The sequence below is a fragment of the Carassius carassius genome, chromosome 34, assembly GCF_963082965.1.
Source record: "Carassius carassius chromosome 34, fCarCar2.1, whole genome shotgun sequence".
Taxonomy (NCBI): Eukaryota; Metazoa; Chordata; class Actinopteri; order Cypriniformes; family Cyprinidae; genus Carassius; species Carassius carassius.
The window spans coordinates 190,646-213,395 of record NC_081788.1 but is presented as its reverse complement, the minus strand read 5'-3'; the positions used below and the strand labels follow the sequence as shown (position 1 = coordinate 213,395).

Sequence of the window (22,750 nt, the reverse complement as noted above, 5' to 3'; positions counted from 1 at the left end):
GTTGGCAGATCGACTTCCCGAGGGCACTGAGAAGAGACGGGCACCGTGTAATGCATGTAAACACCACTCTACCCCAGTAGGGGCCACCCTCTGCAGTCATGACCGACACGTGTCAGGACTTCTTGGCTGAGGACCTCCCCACCTGAAGTACGGAATCCGGCTTAGGATGGGAAGTCCCTGGCCCCGAGCGTGGCTTCAGCCTCCAGTCCCGAAATGGGGAGCGCAGGCGGTAACGTTCTGATTGTATGTGAAAGGGGCTGCTCCTGCCCAGTAGCCCCTCCAGTACATTTAACTTCTCAAAGTTAGATAAATGTCATTATATTCCTCAGAATTTAATGCAATCAAACAATGATACAATTCACATCAAAATGATATATCTAACTTCTCACAGTCAGATAAATACTGAATTTAGTTCCTCAGAATTAAATGCAGCTAAACAACCAGACAAGTATACACATAGATTCATATCCAGAATCGAAATGATATATCTAACTTCTCGTAGTCAGATGAATGCCTCATGCCTTATGCCTCATGCATGAATGTCTTAATTTCTCATTATTAAATGGAGCTTAAGCAACCAGACAAGCTGTTGGCAGCACGCGAGCCGCTTAGTCACACAAACAATATTAAACTCCTCGGAGATTAAATAGCCGCCTCAGCGAGTTCACAGTCAGAGGGGGAAGAACCGCAGCGTGGGCTTCTGGACCTTGAGAGCAAGCTCTAGATCTAGGGAACACGGGTGGAGATAGGAAGAACCATCTCCAACCTGTCCGCCAGATATGCGTAGAAGCACAATCAGCCCCCTTATTTTCTTGGAGCCAACTGTGCGAGCACGCTGCTCATTAATGCCGTCCATTATAATATTTAGGCATAATATACTTGTTGTATACTTGTGCTTATGCAAATTTATGTTTGTGCAATTGCAAGCTCACCGATGCCCTCCGCGTCAATCTCCTTGGAGAAAGAAAGGCGGAGCATTACGGCCGCTCCTCGGGGGGAAGGACGGCAGCTCAGGCTTCGATACCCAGAGATCGGGCAGATCTGGTGGGTGAGGTAGGAGATAGGGACACGCCCGTCTTCATTCCCTCCAGCAGATCTATCTGCGAACCCTTTGAATGCAGGCGTCATTCTGCCTTGGCGAAAGCAGGAACGGCATCAAGAGAAACACTGGGATCGAAGCGTCCACATTTGGCAATCATACACAGCGCGCTTTGATCCCAGGCAGACCACGCACAGACTGTGTGTGTCCCCACCTCTGATGTAGTGAGAGCAGGGAGGAACACACAATCTGAAACGCGGTCTGGATTCACCCTTTAGATGCCTAATCTTAGTTTGCTCTTTGACATACTATTGCTACTTAGAGGAGCTAATATTGACAAATGACAATAAATAAGACTGACATGACAGAAAGACATGCACACACAGAGCACTGGCTGAAAGACGAGAACCTGAAGCCAGTTGCGTGGCTCGTGCTTTTATAGCTTCCTGGTCACTACGTCACCTCGCTCATGATGTCACGCCCTTCCATTGGACAGATTACACACGATATTCAGAGTCGCTCATGCCAAAGGCGTTCCCCAAAGTGTTCGACGCTAGGGATATGCCGGTATCAAATTTTCCTGTTGTGGTTAATTGTACAGTATAGTACAGTATAACAGGTTAAAAAACTGTTTTTCTTATAACAAAAATAACTGAACATTTAAATGCAATAAAGCAATACAGAAAAATATATAAAGTTAACATTTTTGCACCGATTAAAGTGGAAAAGAACGATCCATACGTATCACTTTACAATAAGATCTCTTTAGTTCACCATTAACATTCACAATGAGCAATAGCTACATTTGCTACAGAAGTTATTAATCTTTGTTAAAAAAAATAAAAGAAATCAAAACACTTTGAAACAATTGCTATGTCATGTTGTAGTCCAGATTAAAATAACCTATTAATACTTGGCACTATGATGAACATCATAGCAAATACACAAATCTGATTGGCTATTTGAAATGATTGTAGGGCTGGTTTATTTGTGGTGTTTCAAGGGTAACGACTGCATTTTCTGCAGTTTAGCACCATCTGCTGTCAGAGAGTGAATGTGCTTTCATTCAGCGCGTCCCTCACGTGTTCCTCCATGTGCTTCTCTTTCGTGCTTGTTTATATCATAGTGCACAGATTCTTTCTAGCAGCATACAGCAGTGTTGTGCATTTTGACCAGTTGATGGGAATAGTATTCTAAAAATGCATTCCAAATTCGGAATAATTTGTAATATATAATTATTCACGGTATTTAGAAGTGCCTACAATAACAATATTGTGCGAATTCATTACCGTGATATATCACATTATCGAATACAGACAAAGTCTATTCGACGCAGCTTGAGTTCCTGAAGAGGAACATCTGTTTCCTGTGGTCTTGACCCGGTGGTCGTCTGAGACAAGGTCTTTACAGGGGATGTGCATCTGGGGCTCATCTAGTTGTCCTGGTTTCAGGGCTGTAGAGGTCCTCTCTAGGTGCTGATCCACCATCTGGTCTAGATACGTACTGGATCCGGGTGACTGCAGTGACCCTCTGATCTGGATACAGACTGGATCTGGTGGCTACGGTGACCTCGGAATAAGAGAAAACAGACTAATATTAGCGTATTAGCGTAACGGATTTGAATATTAGAAATGTTTTAGTGTGTTATGTGTAAACCAGGTCAAAGAGGTGGGATTTTAATCTAGATTTAAACTGCAAGAGTGTGTCTGCCTCTCAAACAATGTTAGGTAGGCTATTCCAGAGTTTGGGAGCTAAATAGGAAAAGGATCTGCCGCCCGCAGTTGATTTTGATATTCTAGGTAATATCAAATTCATGTTTTGAGAACGTAGCGGATGTGGAGGACTATAGTGCAATAAGAGCTCGCTAAACTGCTGAGGTGCTAAACCATTCAGGGCTTTATATATCAGTGTTGACAGGACCGGGCTAATATGGTCATACTTCCTGGTTCTAGTAAGAACTCTTGCTGCTGCATTTTGGACTAGCTGTAGTTTGTTTACTAAGCGTGCAGAACAACCACCCAATAAAGCATTAAAGTTATCTAACCTTGAGGTCATAAATGCATGGATTAACATTTCTGCATTTGACATTGAGAGCATAGGTCGTAATTTGGATATTTTTTTAGATGGAAAAATGCAGTTTTACAAATGCTAGAAACGTGGCTTTCTAAGGAAAGATTGCGATCAAATAGCACACCTAGGTTCCTAACTGATGACGAAGAATTGACAGAGCAACCATCAAGTCTTAGACAGTGTTCTAGGTTATTACAAGCGGAGTTTTTAGGTCCTATAATTAACACCGGTTTTGTTTTGTTTTTTTTGTTTTGTTTTTTTCCAGAATTTATCAGTAAGAATTTACATTTAGTCATTTAGCAGACGCTTTTATCCAAAGCAACTTACAAATGAGTACAATGGAAGCAATCAAAAACAACAAAAGAGCAATGATATATAAGTGCTATAAAAAGTCTCAGTTAGCTTAAAGGCAGCACACGTAGCAAGGGCTTCTAAATAATATAATAAATAAAAATAAAAGATAGAATAGAAAAAGAATAGAGAAAGCTAGTGTTAAAGGTCTTTTTTTTATATAATTGTATAATAAATAAGAAAATAGAATACAAAAAGATTAGAAAGTTAGTAAGATTTTTTTTTTTTTTTTTTTTTTTAAGAATAGATTTAGAATAGTGAGTGCTAAAGTTAGAGGGTCAAATAAAGATTGAAGAGGTGTGTTTTAAGCCGATTCTTGAAGATGGCTAAGGACTCAGCTTTTCGGATTGATTTGGGCAGGTCATTCCACCAGGAGGGAACATTTAATTTAAAAGTCTGTAAAAGTGACTTTTTGCTTCTTTGGGATGGCACAATCAAGCGACGTTCACTTGCAGAACGCAAGCTTCTAGAGGCAAATAAGTCTGAAGTAATGAATTTAGGTAAAGGGGTACAGAGCCAGTGGTAGTTTTGTATGCAAACATCAATGCCTTGAATTTTATGCAAGCAGGTATTGGTAGCCAGTGAAAATTGATAAACAGAGGTGTGACGTGTATTCTTTTTGGCTGTTAGTATTGGCATGAGTGTATACTATTCCTTAAATAACAGAGTGCAAGATTTGCATGGCACAACAAGCAAGATTTATTCTTATTTGTCTACATAATTTATCTTTATTAAAAATCTTGTTTGGTTTCATTTTGTATAATTGCATGTAAAAATAATTAACTGTGAGACCCACAGTCGTGTCATCTGTAAACTTAATAAAGAGGTTGGAGTTAGGGATGCACGATCATGATTTTTCATGGCCGATTCCGATACCGATTTTTTTTACAAGCAAACTGACCAATTCCGATTTCCAATTTTTTTAAAATCTTTAAGCAACAAACAAGAAAGAAGGAAAGTGTGCATAAACAAGACGTTTATTTGGTATTTAATAGGCCAAACTGGCTTTTGGCTTTTGAAAACAATAACTGTAACCATCTGAAATTAACAGTAGTAACTGCACAGTAATTAGCCTATACAATACAAACATAGATGGTGAAAACATCAGCATTTAGCTTTTGTTTTTGAATTGGGTTGAAACTACATAGAACTGGCCTTAAATGAAAAGATTAACTGTAACCATGTGAAATTAAAGGCAATAACTGCATACTGTAGTTCTACAGTCCAAACACCACAATCAACACACATTCAGCATCAACATTCGGTATTTTAGTTTTTAAATTTGGTTTTAAATTTAAAACAAGGTCTTTACCAGTGAGACTAAATAAAAGTATGCTATATAAATATTATTCCAAAATGTTAAAATCAAATAATGTTGGTGCAAATAAAACAAAGATGCAAAGTGTTTCATTCATCCAATAAAAAAATAAATAAAAAAAATTAAGGTAATGATTCACATCTATATTTTTTTTACTTGAGCCAATGAAAAATGAAAAAACTATTGTCTCAAGTAAAAAAATATAGATGTGAATCATTACCCTAGATTTTTTAATTGGATGAATGAAAAATAATCATCCTATACAGAACTGACGTATAGAAGAAGAAGAAGAAAGTTTTATTCACATACACATACATATATTCATATGCACTTGAGATAAAACATAGAACAAAGAAATAATCATGCATGTGAACTGGTCCCCAAAGAAGCTATCTAAAGCTTATACTAGGGGGCCATGACAAACCAGGAAAAAAGACAGATAAAAAAATGAAAAAATGTGTGGCCTACATATAATACATTTCATACATCTCATTCATACAACAAAAAGTAGAAGATCCCATTTAACAGATACAATTTTGTTTACCTTAAGATTTAAAATTTTATACTGACATACATGCAGAGTGAGAAATAGTACATACATCAGGAAGATGTATACAAGCTTAGTAATTGTTTCTTGAGGTTTTGTTTAAAAGAAAAAATAGAGCTTGAGTTTTTCGAATTTTCATCCAGCTCGTTCCAGATCCGCGGTCCCCGGCACACTACACTCATACCAGTGCTTTTTAATCTCCGTTTTTTACCAGTAATGATGTGCGTGTTTCTAGTGAGGTAAGTGTGCTGGGGATCGCGGATGGGAACAAGCTCACATAGACTGTTATTCAAACCAAAGACCACCTGATACACAGTACATGCATTGTGAAATATATTATATTCAGTAAGTCTTAAAAGACCGTACCTAGAAAAAATAGAACGAGTTGGAGCATTGAAATCAGACCATGATATAGCACGAATGGTTTTTTTTTGTAGAATTTCTAATTTTTTTAGATGAGTGGGATAAGTATTGCACCATATAATATTGCAGTAATTTAAATGGGGTTCAAAGAGGGCTTTGTATAGAGTAAGTAGTATTGCGTGGGGAAGCAGGTGTCTAAGCTTAAAGAACAGCCCAACATATTTTGATAGCTTTTTGACAAGGTATTCAATATGGTGTTTAAAGTTTAGGTGATCATCTATAAAGACACCCAAGAATTTAGTCGTCCTTACTCTCTTTAGTTCCTCTCCCTTTATTTTGATCTGGAAATTTGAATCCTCTAAATTAGGTTGTTTTTTATTGGGACAGAATATTATGTAGTTGGTTTTACTGGTGTTTATGGATAGTTTATTTACTTTGAACCAGTTATCCACATTCTGAAGCTCTTTGTTGAGTAGTTGTTGAAGTTCAAACTCATTTTTGTGTGATAGGAACAAGTTAGTGTCATCTGCAAAGATTACTTTATGGAGGATCTTTGAGGAATTTTCCAGATCATTAATGTAAATAATAAAGAGGAGAGGACCTAATATGGATCCTTGTGGAACACCATATTTAATGTGTTTGTTTTCTGATGTCTGTTCGTGAATAGTTACATATTGTTGCCTCAGGTGTAAGTAGCTCTTGAACCAATTCAATGGCTGGCCTCTAATTCCATAATGGTCCAATTTGTACAGTAGTATAGTAAAGTCGATGGTATCAAATGCCTTTGAAAGGTCTAAAAATACACAGATACCATATTCCCCCTTTTCAATGGCATCATTGATCTTTTCAATAAGATCAAGGATCGCCATACAGGTGGTATGTTTTTTCCTGAAACCATACTGGGATGGGTTGAGTATGTTCAGTGTATTAAAATAATTAATAAGTCTATTATAAACCACTCTTTCCAATATTTTGGAAAGAGTTGGTAAGATGGATATGGGACGATAATTTGTTATATCATTTTTATCACCAGATCTGAAAATCGGAATTATTTTTGCAATTTTTGTCATTTTGGGAACAGTTCCTGTGAGCAGTGAAAGATTAATACAGTGTGTAAGTGGTTCAATTATTTCTTTGGCAATACTTTTTAATATTTTACTGCTAATTTCATCTTCTCCAGCAGAATTTGAGCTCTTCAGAGCCATTATAATATTATGCAGTTCAGTGGCATCTGTAGGCTTTAGAAAGAAGGAGTTCGGATAGTTGCCTGACATATATTGTTTGTAAGAGACACTGTGTGGTTGAGTTATGTTTTTTGAGAGATTAGCCCCTATTGATACAAAGTAATTATTAAATTCATTTGCAAGATCAGTATTATTTATTGTGTCTGGGAGCACGGTGTCTTTATGGCCCATATTCAAAACATTATTCAGCACTTTCCATGATTTTTTGGAGTCTCCATGCGCGGTTTTTATAAGTTCAGAATAGTGACTATATTTGCTTTTCCTGATTATATATACCAGTTTATTCTTGTAAACATTGTATTTAGTTTTATTCTCTATATTTGGTTTTTTAACATTTTTTTTGTTTAATGGAGTTAGAGATTGCCCTTGTTAACCAAGATTTGTGTTCAGCCCTACTGCGTGTAACAGTTTTTATAGGAATGGAGCAGCGAATGGAATCTGTTACTTCATTTACCAGGGAATCATATGCAGTGTCAGGATCGCAGCAGCAATAAACAGTGTTCCATGCTTTAGCTTGCAGACTTGCCTTAAGTTGATACATTGTTCTGTCGTTTACTACTTTAATTTTTACCGGTTGACAGGAAGGTAAACATTTGTAATCAAAATTAAAGTACAATATTGTTGGGTAATGATCAGTTATATCAGAAAGTAAAACTCCTGATTCGAGCTTAACATTTCGTATATTTGTGACAATATTGTCTATAACAGTTGTAGAAGTATTTGTGACTCTAGTAAATATATTTATAGTTGGAAAAAAAGAGGAGGAATGTAGTGTGTTAATGAAGTCGTTTTTGACTGCATCGTCCTTGGAGACATCAATATTGAAGTCTCCAAGGAGGACGCAGTCTTTGTTTAATTTATTTATGTGTAATAAAATTTCTTCAAGTTTGTTATTAAAAATGTTTAAATCAGAATCTGGGGGGCGGTAAATTACACCCACAATAATGCTTTTACCTTTGTCATTTTTTATCTCAATAAAAAGAGAATCTGTGTGATTGTCATTAACAGCAAGATCGCAAACATCAGCATGCATATTCGAACGTACATAGAGGCATACCCCACCACCAGATCTGCCAAATCTGTCCTTCTGATATAATTTATAGTCTTCGAGGTGTAAGGCATCTATGTACGATTTGTCATTTAGCCACGTCTCACTACAACCAATTATATTAAAGCAGCATTTAGTGTTTGAGAGTAGGGAGACAAGCTCATCGTGATGTTTATTCAAACTTCTTATGTTTAAGTGCAGAAATGAAAAGTTATTTACTATATTCAGACATTTTACATGCTCAGGGTCATAATATTTACAGGTTATGTTGTTTTCAACATCAATACAGTGATGTATATCATCTCCATCATATGTCAAGTCTTTAAATCCCATAAAAGATAAAACAAAAACTTTTCCCAGGATCACACAAAAGGAGACAAGCACGCACACACACACACACACACACACACACACACATACACACAAGTGCAGCCACACACAAACAAACATACAAGACAAACAAAGGGAGAAGTCCTCTTTACGAGGGGCATTGGAATAACGAAAAAAAGAGAATTAAAAAAGAGAGAGAAAAAAAAAAAAAAAGAGCACTCCAAGCGCCCGCCCGTCATACATCCTTAAGATAATTAATTGGCTGAATGAAATAAATCAACGTCTACATTTCAATCAATATCCAAACAAAACAAGTAATAGTCCGAGGCTTTCCAGCCACATTCCGACATAATAGGCTACTTTGATTAGCAGGAATAGGCCTAAGAGTATTTTCATGAGTACACTCAAATTATCCTTTGCAGGAGGAAGAAGCAATACTGTTATTCCATGATGTTAAAATAGAGTAGTCCTCCTATTTCAAAGTTCACGGATAGAAAAGTAGGCTATATAACCCAAACAGGGGGTCCTACCTTTCCAGCAAAGACACCCCCTTCAATTCGGCTGGACATCCGTAAATAAGAGATGTGACGTTAAGTCTAATCCAAGAAGTGTAAAAATCAGCCCCATCAGTGGAGAGAAAAAAAAAAAATTGAACTAGTCCTTGAGTGTGGTCAAATATTCACGTGCATCAGCTGGGCTTCTAAATGAACGGCGATCTTCTCCGTGTGACAGGCACAGAATTGCGGGAAATTTCATGTTGAATCTGATGTTCTTTTTAATCAGTGCCTCACACACCTCATTGAAACCCCGTCGTTGTTCACGGACAGCTGGGGATAAATCTTGATAGATGGACAGCTTCTTATTCTCTAACATCAGTGACCCCTTGGCTTTCACAGCACGCATAATCCTGTCTTTGTCGCTGGGATTATGTAATTTTATGATCATCGCTCGCGGTCTGTCATCCTGCTTGGGTCCTACACGGTGAGCCCGATCAATCTTCACCCTGCCCTTGCCAGTCTGGAGGACCAATAGTTTCGGGAGCATAGATTCAAGGAATATTTTCGGGTCAGTCCCTTCAATTCCTTCTTTTAGATTCAGGATTTTGAGATTGTCCCGACGACTTTCCAGATCGATCACTTTGTCGTTTGCTGTTTTCAGCTATGTTTCCATTACAGCCACTTTAGTTTGAAGTATCTTAACGGAATCTTCCACAGTTGATATCCGCTCTTCTGCCGATTGAATTCTCTGCTCATTTTGTGCCACTACAATTGTAAGTTTATCAGTAATTTTTTTTAGCTTATCGTCCATTAGTGTAGAAATAACTTCAGTTAATTCAGCAATCAAGGCAGCGTTATCAGCCCTCAGCGTCCCCATGCCTACTTGTTCCTGAAGCGACGCGGAAACTTTTCCTTTTAACTTTTTCTTCTCTCCTCTAGTAATATTAGGAGCGTCCATACGCTGTACTGTTACTTTAGGCTATATTTCAACTTGCCCATGTAAATGCCAACTAAATACCATTTTAAAGCGCAGTTTTTGTTTGCAGACAAGCAGGTGCTTCAGGAGTGTTCACCTAATCCGCCATCTTGTTCTGTCACGTTTACTTCTGGCTTTTCAAACATGTATGCAAGTTATACTTTAGAAAAAAAAATCAGCTTTGTCACGGTTTAGTCCGTTTCGTTTCTCATCCAACACGAGAGAAGTTGAGCTGTCTCCATGTGTGCAGAGCGCGAACAGGTACAGTACGCTCACGCAGCTTCAGTGAGCACAGGAAAGGGACTCTTATTTTGTGCAGTAGGCTGTTTTCTTCCTGCTATCTGTGCCTCAGAAGTGTAGCGCTTCTGTAACGTATGTCAGGGATAACCAGGATCAATAACAGAAATGAGCAGAATGTCGGGGCAGGCAGCAGAGAATCAGAGTCGGTAAAACAATCCAAAGGTCAGGTATGGCAGGAACAAACACAAGGAAAAACGCTCGAAAATGTCACACAGGCTAAACAAGACTTCGCAATGTGGCTGTGTGTGAGTGCTGCTTATATGTGTGTGTAAATGAGGTGCAGGTGTGGCAAGGAGATTAGCTGATGAATGAGGTGCAGGTGTGGCAAGGTGATAGTGATGCAGAGGCTCATGGGAGATGTAGTTTGGGTGCGGTGCAACAGATGAGAGGTGCTAGTGTCCAAGTGATATGGTGACATCTGGTGGTTGATGGGTGGAATGGTCCTGAGTAAAGTGCCCTCTACTGAAGTTCATGGGCACTCCAGCTAATGATCGTGACAGCTGCACTTCCAGTGCTGATCGGCTGCCCGTGTCCTGCACACAGATTTCGAAATACTTCCACACAAATGACATGATAGCGAATGATTACAATGCAGTCTGTGCACGCAGGCGTACTTCCGGAAAAATCGGCTGAAAAAAGACCAAAAACCGTCCGATTGCCAATTGTGTATTTTAAGCAAAAACCGGCCGGTTCCGATTTATGGCCGGTCGACCGGTGCATCCCTAGTTGGAGTTGTTTGACGGTGTGCAATCATGGGTCAGCACAGTGAAGAGGAGGTGGCTCAGCACACATCCTTGGGGGGGGGGGCGATGGTGCTGGATGTGTTACTGCCGACCCCTACTGCCTGAGGTCTTCCAGTCTGAAAGTCCAATAGCCAGTTGCACAGCAAAGTGTTGAGCCCCAGCTGCACCAGATTGTGGATGAGCTGTTGAGGGATGATTGTGTTGAATGCTGAACTGAAATCTATGAACAGCATGGGAGGGGGGAGGGAAGACTTGGTGTGGTGCATGACTAGCCATTCAAAGCACTTCATGAAAATGGTACAATCTATAAAGTATTTTGCATATTATAAATAGTATTAAAAACAACAATAAACTAAGCATGATGTTATTCTGCGCTAAAACATACCTTTTTGAAAATCATTTATGTTTCAGTGACCATAACGAGTCGCTTTAACGGCAAACAGGAAACTCACGAATATTCATATATGCTCCGCCCAGCGTCACCGAAAATCTCAGAAACCGAATATTTCAGAACACCGGGAAGCAAATATACCAAACATGCGCTCGGTAAGAGCATCTACGGTAATTCACGTTGGTCAAAACACAAGAAAACACGTTGTGAAATAAAATATCACCCTCAATCACAGACATTCGAGTTCGGACGGGATTAGTTTTCTCAGAGGATCACTGAGTTTGCTGAAAAACAGTAGGTAATTTGCTCTGGAATTATCACAGAGGTTGTGTGAGAAAAACATAGACGTGGCAGATTCTGACGGGATTAAAATCAACAAGTACGTTTGTGAAACTCATATTTCTCTAACTACCCCCTGTAAAACTAGTCCCGCCCGAATAGGGCTATAAAAAACTCTAACCTGTGTCATATCCAAATCCGTTAAAGGATTTTTAGGCTGCATTAATTATGGAAAATCGGAACCGGGAACACTTCCCATAACACCCTATGTACTTGCTACATCATTAGAAGAATGGCATCTACGCTAATATTAGTCTGTTTCTCTCTTATTCCGAGGTCACCGTAGCCACCAGATCCAGTCTGTGTCCAGATCAGAGGGTCACTGCAGTCACCCCGATCAAGTACGTATCCAGACCAGATGCTGGATCAGCACCTAGAAAGGACCTCTACATCACTTAAAGACAGCGGAGACCAGGACAACTAGAGCCCCAGATACAGATCCCCTGTAAAGACCTTGTCTCAGAGGAGCACCAGGACAAGACCACAGGAAACAGATGATTCTTCTGCACAATCTGACTTTGCTGCAGTCTGGAATTGAACTACTGGTTTCGTCTGGTCAGAGGAGAACTGGCCCCCCAACTGAGCCTGGTTTCTCCCAAGGTTTTTTTCTCCATTCTGTCACCGATGGAGTTTCGGTTCCTTGCCGCTGTTGCCTCTGGCTTGCTTAGTTGGGGTCACTTCATCTACAGCGATATCGTTGACTTGATTGCAAATAAATGCACAGACACTATTTAACTGAACAGAGATGACATCACTGAATCCAATGATGAACTGCCTTTAACTATCATTTTTGCATTATTGACACACTGTTTTCCTAATGAATGTTGTTCAGTTGCTTTGACCCAATGTATTTTGTTTAAAGCACTATATAAATAAAGGTGACTTGACTTGACTTTACATATGAAAGAAAACTGTATTTTGTTGGGGGAAATATTCATCAAACTAGAACTCAATATTTATCAAACTCCTCATTTTCTACCGCTGGAAGACAGATTGGATGGTTGCGGTTTGCTAACTGCTGTGATCTCATGCTACTGGAGGAATTACTGTTGAGTTATTATGTTATAGAGTTGTTTCACTAAAGAAAGTAAATGTTTTTGATAAAAACAAAAGATGTGCATGTATAAATCATTTATAATAAACACTGCAGCATTTCATAAAACATTAAGAATTGTATTGATGTGTGTGTGTGTTTTCAGGTCGCAAGCTCAAGAAGGACTTGAGTTATTACTTGAGTCAGCGCTTTCAGAAGGGCTCAGCAGACCAGTGGCTGCAGGACAGCATCAGAAACAACCTGCACCGCTACAGCGCTCCCTGTGAGTCCAGCAAAACACACGAGAACACACTCATGCTGGCCCCAGGAAGCTCGGCCAAACAGTCTGAAGTGCTTTTAAAAGATTGAAGGCTATCGTTGTAAGATTAAGCAGGTCATCCAGACCCTCAGAAGTTAGCAAAAATACAGGCAAATTATTACTTAAGATCACCTGACATAATGTCTGAGATAGCCTCAGTTTTTAAACACCAATAACTGTAAAAAGTCCTGATCCACTAAGTGTGACTGCAGTTATTCAGAGACTGATGGTCTTTGACACTCAATTACAGTTCCAGGAGGTCCTTCACAGTATATATACACTATATTTCCTTCACAGTGGAGGTCTGGACAAACATAAATAAATAAAATAACTATTCCTATCATGTGTTATAAATATAGGAATAGTTACACATTTACATCTGGACATCATTAATGCTTTGTAAAAAAAAATAAAATAAAAAAATAATCAGTTGAGCCCAATTAGATATGATAATTAAAAGAGAAGATCAGATGTTTGATAAGGCTATTGTTATTTTTTAAGTTTAGATTCATTTGTGAGGCAGAATATATTTAGCTTAGAACAAACATATTCAAAACGCTCTTATCATGAGCAGTAAACAAACTAGTGATTTTAAAGTTTATGTTGTCTTTTCTTGCCATCTAAAAATAATTTATTGTTTAATAATTACATGTTTATTTTAAAATGCTCTTAACACACTGATTAATACCATGACTGAGGTGCCCTTGAGCAAGGCACCAAACCCCCAGAATAAATTACTACGGTAAAAATAACTCTCTTTGCAGCGCTTTTCTGCAGTGTTTTAGCTAAAGTCTCGATCTGTTGTGCTGTTTACTGTGTTTCTGCTTCTGTCTGTCATCTGCAGCTCTTAATGGTGCTTTAGTGTCTTTATAGAGAAGCAGCGCACATGCAACGAGTTTGAATGAAATGTGTTTGGATCCAGATAAAAGAGATATTAGAGGATAAAAGATCATTAGAATAAACGTGTTAAGCGCTCCATTGTTTTGAAGCGCTGCTCACTTTATTTAGAAACTGTAAAATGATGCTGCAGTTGCCAGTATGTCTGGTGGTCCAGTGAAACCAAGCAGAGACCCAGGCTGCCCTTTTAATATATGCCTGCATAAGAGTTTGTTGCTCATTGGTAAGTTTAGGTTGATTGTGAGTTACACATAAATCCCAGCAGGACTCTTCTCATCTCCTCCTGGATGACTCTCATGACCCTAAACAACAACTGCAATTACACCATTGGAAAAAACACACCCTAAAGACTTAACACATGCACATGTGTTTGTGTGGAGGCTCTGAACAGGGCCAAATGATGGCTGTTTATCAGTCGTATGGATGAAGTCTGTGGTCAAATTCCTCATGGCATAAAGTCGTCTCTCTAGACTGTGAATGTAATAGTTCTCCATTCTAGGATTCAGTAGTTTTGTAGTACATCTTAAGTATGTTGTTGATCTCCAGAGCATATTATGAGGCCCATCTACATATATGACCCTGGACCAAAAAAACTGTCATAAGTAGCTTGGGTATATTTGTAACAATAGCCAAAATTCATTATTTAGGATATTAAGTAAAGATCATGCACCATGAAGATATTTAGAATATTTCCTATCATAAATAGAAAAAATGTATTCTCTTTAGAAATATGCAGTATTGTCCTAACAAACCATACAGCAATGGAAAGCTTATGTATTCAGCTTTTAAATGATGTATAAATCTCAATTAAAAAAATTAAATAAAATAAAATTACCCTTATGACTGGTGGTTTTGTGCTAGACATTTTGCACATTCTTGTTCTTCAGAATGTAATGATCCAGACTGATCAATGCTTGATGTTTAGGGTGAGTTTATAATGGGAAGGAGTCTCATCTGTGATGTTTTTAGGGCTGACCATAAACATATTGTACATGCAGAATATATGAGACTTCTCTCAATTTTTTATGGGGCTGATCATGTGATATCTTTTTTAAATAAATCACTTTCAGGTTGAGAGAACAGAACTTTCACAGATATCAGTCCGCTATGAGTTTGAGAGACAGAGCTTGTAGAAATCTGGGGAAAAGCTTACATTTATTCATGTGCTTTGAGAAATGAACAGATGTAATACAAGTGTAACAAATAAAAAAAGAACAGCATTGAACAGTGATTGTACATTGTGTTTAGGGCTGGGCATCAGTTCAATAATTTTTAGGCACTGACCGAATTGCCTGGTTACCATCGAGTAACAAAACATGTCTTGTCATACCAAATTTCGATTTTCGAAAGGGATAATGCTGCCTTCACGTGCTATTGGAATCATTGTAAATATTAGTTTTCTACTTGGAAATTGGACAATCAGCCATATTTACAACTGGGTAACTTGGACATTATTTTGATAACTGAGGTTCTGAGTTGGGCGAACCATAAACTTTAAATATGGCAGAGGAGAGATACATAGCAGTTGTCAATGTTATTTCTAAGCTGCGCACTTCTTAGGTCACGACCGCGCAGAAGAAATAATATGCTGTTTACAGGTTTCATAGACCGAGAATGATGTTCAAAACATCAAAACATAATCAAGCTTTAAAGAATAGTGTCTTGATTAAGCGTTGGAAATGACAGATGAAGTGCACAGAATGGTAACAAAACTCCCAGATGCACAGGTGTGCTGGAAGTGTGCAAACTACCAGACACACAGGTGCAGTAGTGTGCAAACTCCATGATCCCAAACACACTGGTGCATTAGTGTGCAAACTCCCAAACGTACAGGTAGTAGTTTGTAAACTCCCAGATCTCAGACTGACAGGTGCAGTAGTGTGCAAACTTTACTACATGGGGATGATTAAGATAATTGTAAATTAATTCACGTTCACGTTTTTTAAAAATAGTTTTAAATCTGTGTTTGACCCCCTTTCGCCTTCAGAACTGCCTTAATTCTACGTGGCATTGATTCAACAAGGTGCTGAAAGCATTCTTTAGAAATGTTGGCTCATATTGATAGGATAGCATCTTGCAGTTGATGGAGATTTGTGGGATGCACATCTAGGGCACGAAGCTCCCGTTCCACCACATCCCAAAGATGCTCTATTGGGTTGAGATCTGGTGACTTTGAGGGCCATTTTAGTAAAGTGAACTCATTGTCATGTTCAAGAAACCAATTTGAAATTATTCAAGCTTTGTGACATGGTGCATTATCCTGCTGGAAGTAGCCATCAGAGGATGGGTACATGGTGGTCATAAAGAGATGGACATGGTCAGCAACAATGCTCAGGTAGGCCGTGGCATTCAAACGATGCCCAGTTGGCACTAAGGGGTCTAAAGTGTGCCAAGAAAACATCCCCCACACCATTACACCACCACCACCATGTGTGTATAGATATGTGTGTATATAAGTGATAATATATATATTAGGGGTGTGCCCGAAGCCAAATACCTTATTCGGAAAGGCACGGATAATGTTTGCTAGGTAACAGGTGAGCCAGGGGATCAGCGCAATATTTTACACATGCCTCCTAAAGTCACGCATTAATGATTGTGTGAAGTGAATGAATGTAAACTTTATGAATGAAAAGAGCGCAAATCAAACAGCGCTTTGATGTTGCCTCTCTGTGCATCTCTCAGAAATCAGAGCTTGGCAAGAGTAATATCAACTAAAATAATACATCATGCATGTTCTACTATTTGTGTATATTTAAAAGGCAATGATTTAAACCTTATAGGCTTAGGAATGATACATGAATGAATGGAATGAGCACTGCGCGATCATCAATCAAACAGCCGCGTTACAGTCTCTGCACGTCTCTTAAAATCCAAACCAGCTCTCTGTCAAGAGTAGGCTAATAATCAGCTTCGATACAGATATATTTTCTTCTAGGCATACATGTTTGCTTCTTTATCTTTTGCTGGTTTGCGTGGCACACACACATTTGTTTAGTGAAGTTCAAAAAAGTCTTAAGACTGCTTAAAGACTCATGAGTAATGAAAAAGTGCGCCTTGAATTAATTCAAACGTGTTCAGATGATAACTAAACCTTTGTCATGAAAGCTCTCTATTTGTATGATCAATTTATTTTTAGAAATTAATTTTATACTTTAGATCACTGAATAGGATAAATAGTCGAAGCACAAATATTTTTCCATACTCTGTTCTCATTTTTTCCATACTTTTCTAGACCTGAAAATTACTTAAGGGAAATAGCTAGCATACTTTTTTAAACTTCGCAGGAACCAGTGAGCCAAAGGAAATCATGTTGATTTACATAAACCTCTAATATTACAATGCATTAGCAAGTGTGTAAAGTAAATGAGTGTACATTTAATAAATGAAATAAACGCAAATGAAATAGCAGTGTGCACTTGCCTTTTCATGCATTTCCTGGAAATTACTTAAATGTTCTAATCATATTTCTAAACTGCACATGAACCTTTACGGTTTTAATTATAAGATATTTAAATATTTATGGATCACAAAATGTCCCCAAAATGGGACTCAAACTCGCGCTCGAAACTTTGTCTATACAAGGGTATCTGTCACGGTTCTGCAGCTCATTCCAACAGCCTACTTAATGCCCTGTCTTTCATCTCTTGTTTGTCAGATCGTTGTTTTAGGTCCTCGTGGTTCATGTCTGTTCGTCCTCCAGTGTTCCTGCTCATGCTCTGTTTCCTGTTCGGTCACACTCAAGATACCCACTCACCTGTCTGTGCTGCCGTCGAGGTCCCTGCGTCACTCTCCAACATCCACTCACCATAACCTTCCTTCATTAAACATCATTTACTTGCATTTGCCTCCTGTCCTCCATTTCACCGTGACAGAACGATCTGACCAACAATGGAGGCAGCGAGTAATCAACCATCCGCACTTAAAGATTTTCTCAGTGCCAGTGTTTGGAGGATGTACTCCCAGGAGAGGAATCTTAAAGACACTGGTCGCGCGGTTCAAGCTTTGGTGACGCAGGTGTCCGAGCTCACCCAACAATTCCAGCTACTACGGGCTCACACCGCCTGTTCCTCCAGCACCATCAGAAGCCCCCTCCCAGGCGGAACCACGTCTCCCAATTCCGGAGTCTTACTAGGGTGAGCTCAACTTTTGTAGAGCTTTCTTAACCCGCTGTGACATGCACTTTTCCCTCCAACCCAGAACCTTCGCCAACGAGAGAGCCAAGGTGGCCTTCGTATTAACACTGCTCACTGGGAGGGCAGCATTATGGGGGACAGCGGTGTGGGAGAACCAGGACCCATGCTGCGCCTCGTTTCAGTCACTCTCCGCCGAGATGAGACGGGTCTTTGATCGGGCCGTCGCTGGGAGGGAGGCGCCCAGGAGGCTCGCTGAGCTACGTCAGCATGAGAGATCCGTCTCAGACTATTCCATTGAGTTCCGAACCCTGGTGGTGGAGTGTCATTGGAACGAGGAGGCGCAGTGGGACATGTTCCTGCATGGGCTGGCTGACCGCGTCCAGAAGGAGATCTACGCCCTGGATCTCCCTACTTCACTGAATGGACTTATAGAACTGGCTTTGCGAGTCGACGCACGTCTGACGCGAATGGAGAGACGGAACTTACCCAGTTCCACATCCAGGACACAGACTGAAGTGCGGTTCAGCGGCGGGAACACGGCCAGCCCCTCCTACGATCACGAGCCCATGCAGGTAGGGCAAGCTCGGCTTTCCCGGGAGGAGAAGGAGAAGCGGAGGTCCCTGGGCCTGTGCCTCTACTGCGTGGGAACTGGACATCACGCTTACACCTATCCGGTAAAAGGCCAAGCCCGGTAGTAGACATGTTTAGTGTCTGCCTGTCCGTCTGTTTCTATGTCTGTGTTTCAGGAGGAGGCGGTGAATTTGTCTAACGTGCCCGCCGAGTACCTCCACCTGAAGGAAGTGTTCATTAAGTCTCGTGCTGCTTCTCTTCCTCCTTCCTTCCTTCGTCCCTACGACTGTGCCATAGAATTATTGTCAGGTAAGTCTCCGCCTAAAGTGAATTATATTCACTTTCTGTTCCGGAAAGGGAGGCTATGGAGAAATATATTTCTGATTTTCTAGCTTCGAAGTTCATCCGCCCTTCCTCTTCTCCATCGGGGGCGGGGTTCTTTTTTGTGGGGAAGAGGGACGGATCACTGCGACCTTGTATTGATTACCGGGGACTGAACAACATCACGGTAAAGAATACTTATCCTTTGCCGTTGATGTCTTCAGCCTTCGAGAGGTTGCAGGTAGCGTCGATTTTCACAAAGCTGGAATTACGTAATGCTTATCATTTGGTCCGTATCAGGGAGGGGGATGAATGGAAGACTGCTTTTAAATAACCCCAGAGGGCACTATGAATACTTGGTCATGCCCTTCGGGCTTTCCAACTCCCCAGCGGTCTTCCAGTCACTCGTCAATGACGTGCTGCGAGATATGATTGATCAGTTCGTATATGTCTACCTGGACGACATATTGATTTTTTCTTCTTCTCTCCAGGAACATGTGCAGCACGTCCGACCAGTGCTTCAGAGGTTGCTAGAGAATGGGCTTTTTGTCAAGGCGGAGAAATGCGAATTTCATGCACATTCGGTTCCATTTCTGGGGTATATCGTGTCGACTGAGGGAATACGCATGGATCCTGAGAAGGTTAAGGCTGTGGTAGAGTGGCCAAGTCCAGACTCCCGTAAGGCCCTACAGAGGTTTCTGGGGTTCGCCAACTTCTACCGGCGTTTTATTCGCAACTTCAGCCAACTAGCCGCACCTCTGACTGCCTTGACCTCCCCCAAAACTACGTTCAGGTGGTCAGACACAGCCGAGGCTGTGTTTGCCAAACTGAAGAGCTGCTTTGTTTCAGCCCCTATCTTGATCACCCCTGACCCAGCACATCAGTTTGTGGTGGAGGTCGATGCGTCGAAGGTGGGGGTAGGAGCGGTGTTATCTCAACGTTCTCCCTCAGACGACAAGGTCCACCCATGCGTGTATTTTTCTTATCGTTTATCTCCTGCCGAACGAAATTATGATATTGGTAACCGAGAATTGTTGGCAGTCAAGATGGCATTGGAGGAGTGGCGCCACTGGTTAGAAGGATCGGGGGTTCCTTTTATTGTATGGACAAACCACAAGAATTTAGAATACATTAGGACTGCCAAAAGGTTGAACTCCAGGCAGGCTCGGTGGGCACTTTTTTTCGGACGTTTTGATTTTACTATCTCGTACCGCCCAGGTTCCAAAAATATTAAACCCGATTCTTTGTCACGTATTTTTGACCGTTCCGAACGCCCGTCCACTCCCGAGTGTATTTTTCCTGAGACATTAGTTGTCTCCACACTCACATGGGAGATCGAATCGAAGGTCAAGACAGCCTTAGAAGGGGTAACGCCTCCGCCCAGGTGCCCACCGAATCGCTTATTTGTGCCGGAGGGATTATGGTCCAACGTTATCCAGTGGGGACATTGCTCTAATGTGGCTTGCCATCCAGGAGTTAACCATACTAAATTTTTGGTCAAGCAACGTTTCTGGTGGCCACTTATGGCTCGCGACATTCACAGTTTTGTTTTGGCTTGCTCGGTTTGTGCCACTGGTAAGACTTCCAATCGACCCCCTGCCGCTGCCGGTCCCTTCGAGACCCTGGTCCCACATCGCTCTAGATTTTACTCCCACCCTCCCAGGGCAACACGGTAGTTTTGACCATGGTGGACCGGTTCTCGAAAGCTGCCCACTTTATTCCCTTGCCCAAATTACCCTCAGCCAAGGAGACAGCGTTGACCGTTGTAGATCACGTCTTTCGGTTACATGGCCTCCCGATAGACGTGGTTTCCGACAGGGGACCCCACTTTGTGTCCAAATTTTGGCGAGAATTCTGTAAATTCCTGGGAGCGACTGTAAGTCTGTCCTCAGGGTTTCATCCCCAGAGCAATGGTCAAACCGAGAGAGCCAACCAAGATTTGGAAAGGGTGTTGCGATGTTTGGTTTTCAAGAATCCTTCCTCCTGGAGCCAACAATTGTCTGTGGTGGAGTACGCCCACAATACCTTACCAATATCAGCTACAGGCCTATCTCCATTTGAGTGTAGTGTAGGTTACCAGCCACCTATTTTTCCCAGTCTGGAATCCGAAGTCGCAGTCCCCTCCGTTCACGCCTTCGTCCAGAGGTGTCACTGCACTTGGACTAAAGCCCGCGAGACTCTACTCCAAGTGGGGGCGCGCACTAAGGCTAAAGCCGATCGCCACCAGTCTAGGCCTCCCGTATACGTCGTGGGTCAAAAAGTGTGGCTTTCTACTAAGAATATTCCTCTCCGCTCCGTATCTAATAAATTGGCTCCCAAATTTATTGGCCCGTTTACTGTCACCAAGACTCATAGATGGGGAAACCACTTATTCGGTCAATCACATTCTGGACTCTAGACGGAGGGGATGCGGATTTCAGTACTTGGTGGACTGGGAGGGTTACAGTCCGGAGGAGAGAAGTTGGGTACCTGCTAGGGACATCCTGGATCACTCCCTTATCGATGATTACAATCGACAGGTAAGGGATTCTGGGGATGCCAGGAGGCGTCCTTAGGAGGAGGGGTACTGTCATGGTTCATGAATTCACTGTCTCCTGCTGGGTTCATGTTACGCCATGTTGATTGTTTCATGTGGGTGTTACCGCTGATCAGTTGCAGCTCATTCCAACAGCCTACTTAATGCCCTGTCTTTCGTCTCTTGTTTGTCAGATCGTTGTTTTTTAGGTCCTCATGGTTCATGTCTGTTCGTCCTCCAGCGTTCCTGCTCATGCTGTTTCCTGTTCGGTCGCTTCTGGATTATCACCATCATCCACGGATCTATCACCATCACCACCTCCACCAACGCACTCAAGATACCCACTCACCTGTCTGTGCTGCCGTCGAGGTCCCTGCGTCACTCTCTAACATCCACTCACCATAACCTTCCTTCAATAAACATCATTTACTTGCATTTGCCTCCTGTCCTCTATTTCACCGTGACAGTATCAGCTTCGACTGTTAGAAGATATTTAAATAAATGTTATAATTATTACATTTTTTTTAGTTAAACACCGCATATTTGTTCTGTGATAACTATGAAAAAAGCAAAGTCTCTAAAGCCATAACGGTCTTTGCAACTATAATTGTACGAAGTTCCGGTTCAGGCTCCGCCTACTTCCGGTTTTATCCGAATACAGATACGAATAATTTTGTGATTGTTACAGAAACAAATACTGGCTTCGCTGCACACCCCTAATATATATATATATATATATATATATATATATATATATATATATATATCTCGTCCCTGTCGGGCGGAATCCTCGTATCTCCAAAATCATTATTTTGCAGGAAATAAAAAAAAAATGCATATTTTTTAGATATTCAACATTGTATTGTTAAAGTTGGTATTATACCTTGTATTGTGATCATATACTGTTGTGTACCAACATTAACATTTCCCCAAAATCATGTTTTATGGAGATACAAGATTTATGACTTGGGAGAATGGAGATATGAGTTTACGCTCTCATTGATAAGAATGATACGGACACAGATGTTGCTGCTGCCAGCAGTGTTCATCAAAGTCTGCGGTCACGTTGAGCCTTTTAACAAGAGACAAGGCTTTACGAGCTAATCAAATGATTGTGGTAACATACATCTTCCTAAACTCTATTTTAAACATTAGAGCTATGAGTGATGCAATACCAAAATAAATCGATAAACTGACTAGGCTGTCTAATAGGCGGAATTTAATCTGCACGCAAAACTGGCGATCACGTTGAACCTTTTGACAAGAGAAAAGGCTTCAATAGTTAACCAAAGATAACGACTGTGGTTACAAACATCTTCCTAAACTCTATTTTAAAGGTTTGAGAGCTATAAGTGATGCAATACAAAAAAACGATAAGCTGATTAAGATGTATAATCTGCTTG

General features: G+C 40.7%; 1 protein-coding gene across 8 annotated transcripts in view; it reads left to right on the top strand.

Moving 5' to 3' along the window:
- The window catches only part of LOC132115292 (membrane-associated guanylate kinase, WW and PDZ domain-containing protein 1-like), a 219,212-nt gene that overhangs the window by 49,603 nt on the left and 146,859 nt on the right, over positions 1–22,750 (top strand). For all 8 annotated transcript variants that reach the window (XM_059523668.1, XM_059523667.1, XM_059523669.1 and 5 more), the window contains exon 2: positions 12,756–12,872. In XM_059523668.1, the coding sequence (XP_059379651.1) occupies positions 12,756–12,872 (117 nt within the window). The remainder of the gene's footprint in view (positions 1–12,755; positions 12,873–22,750) is intronic.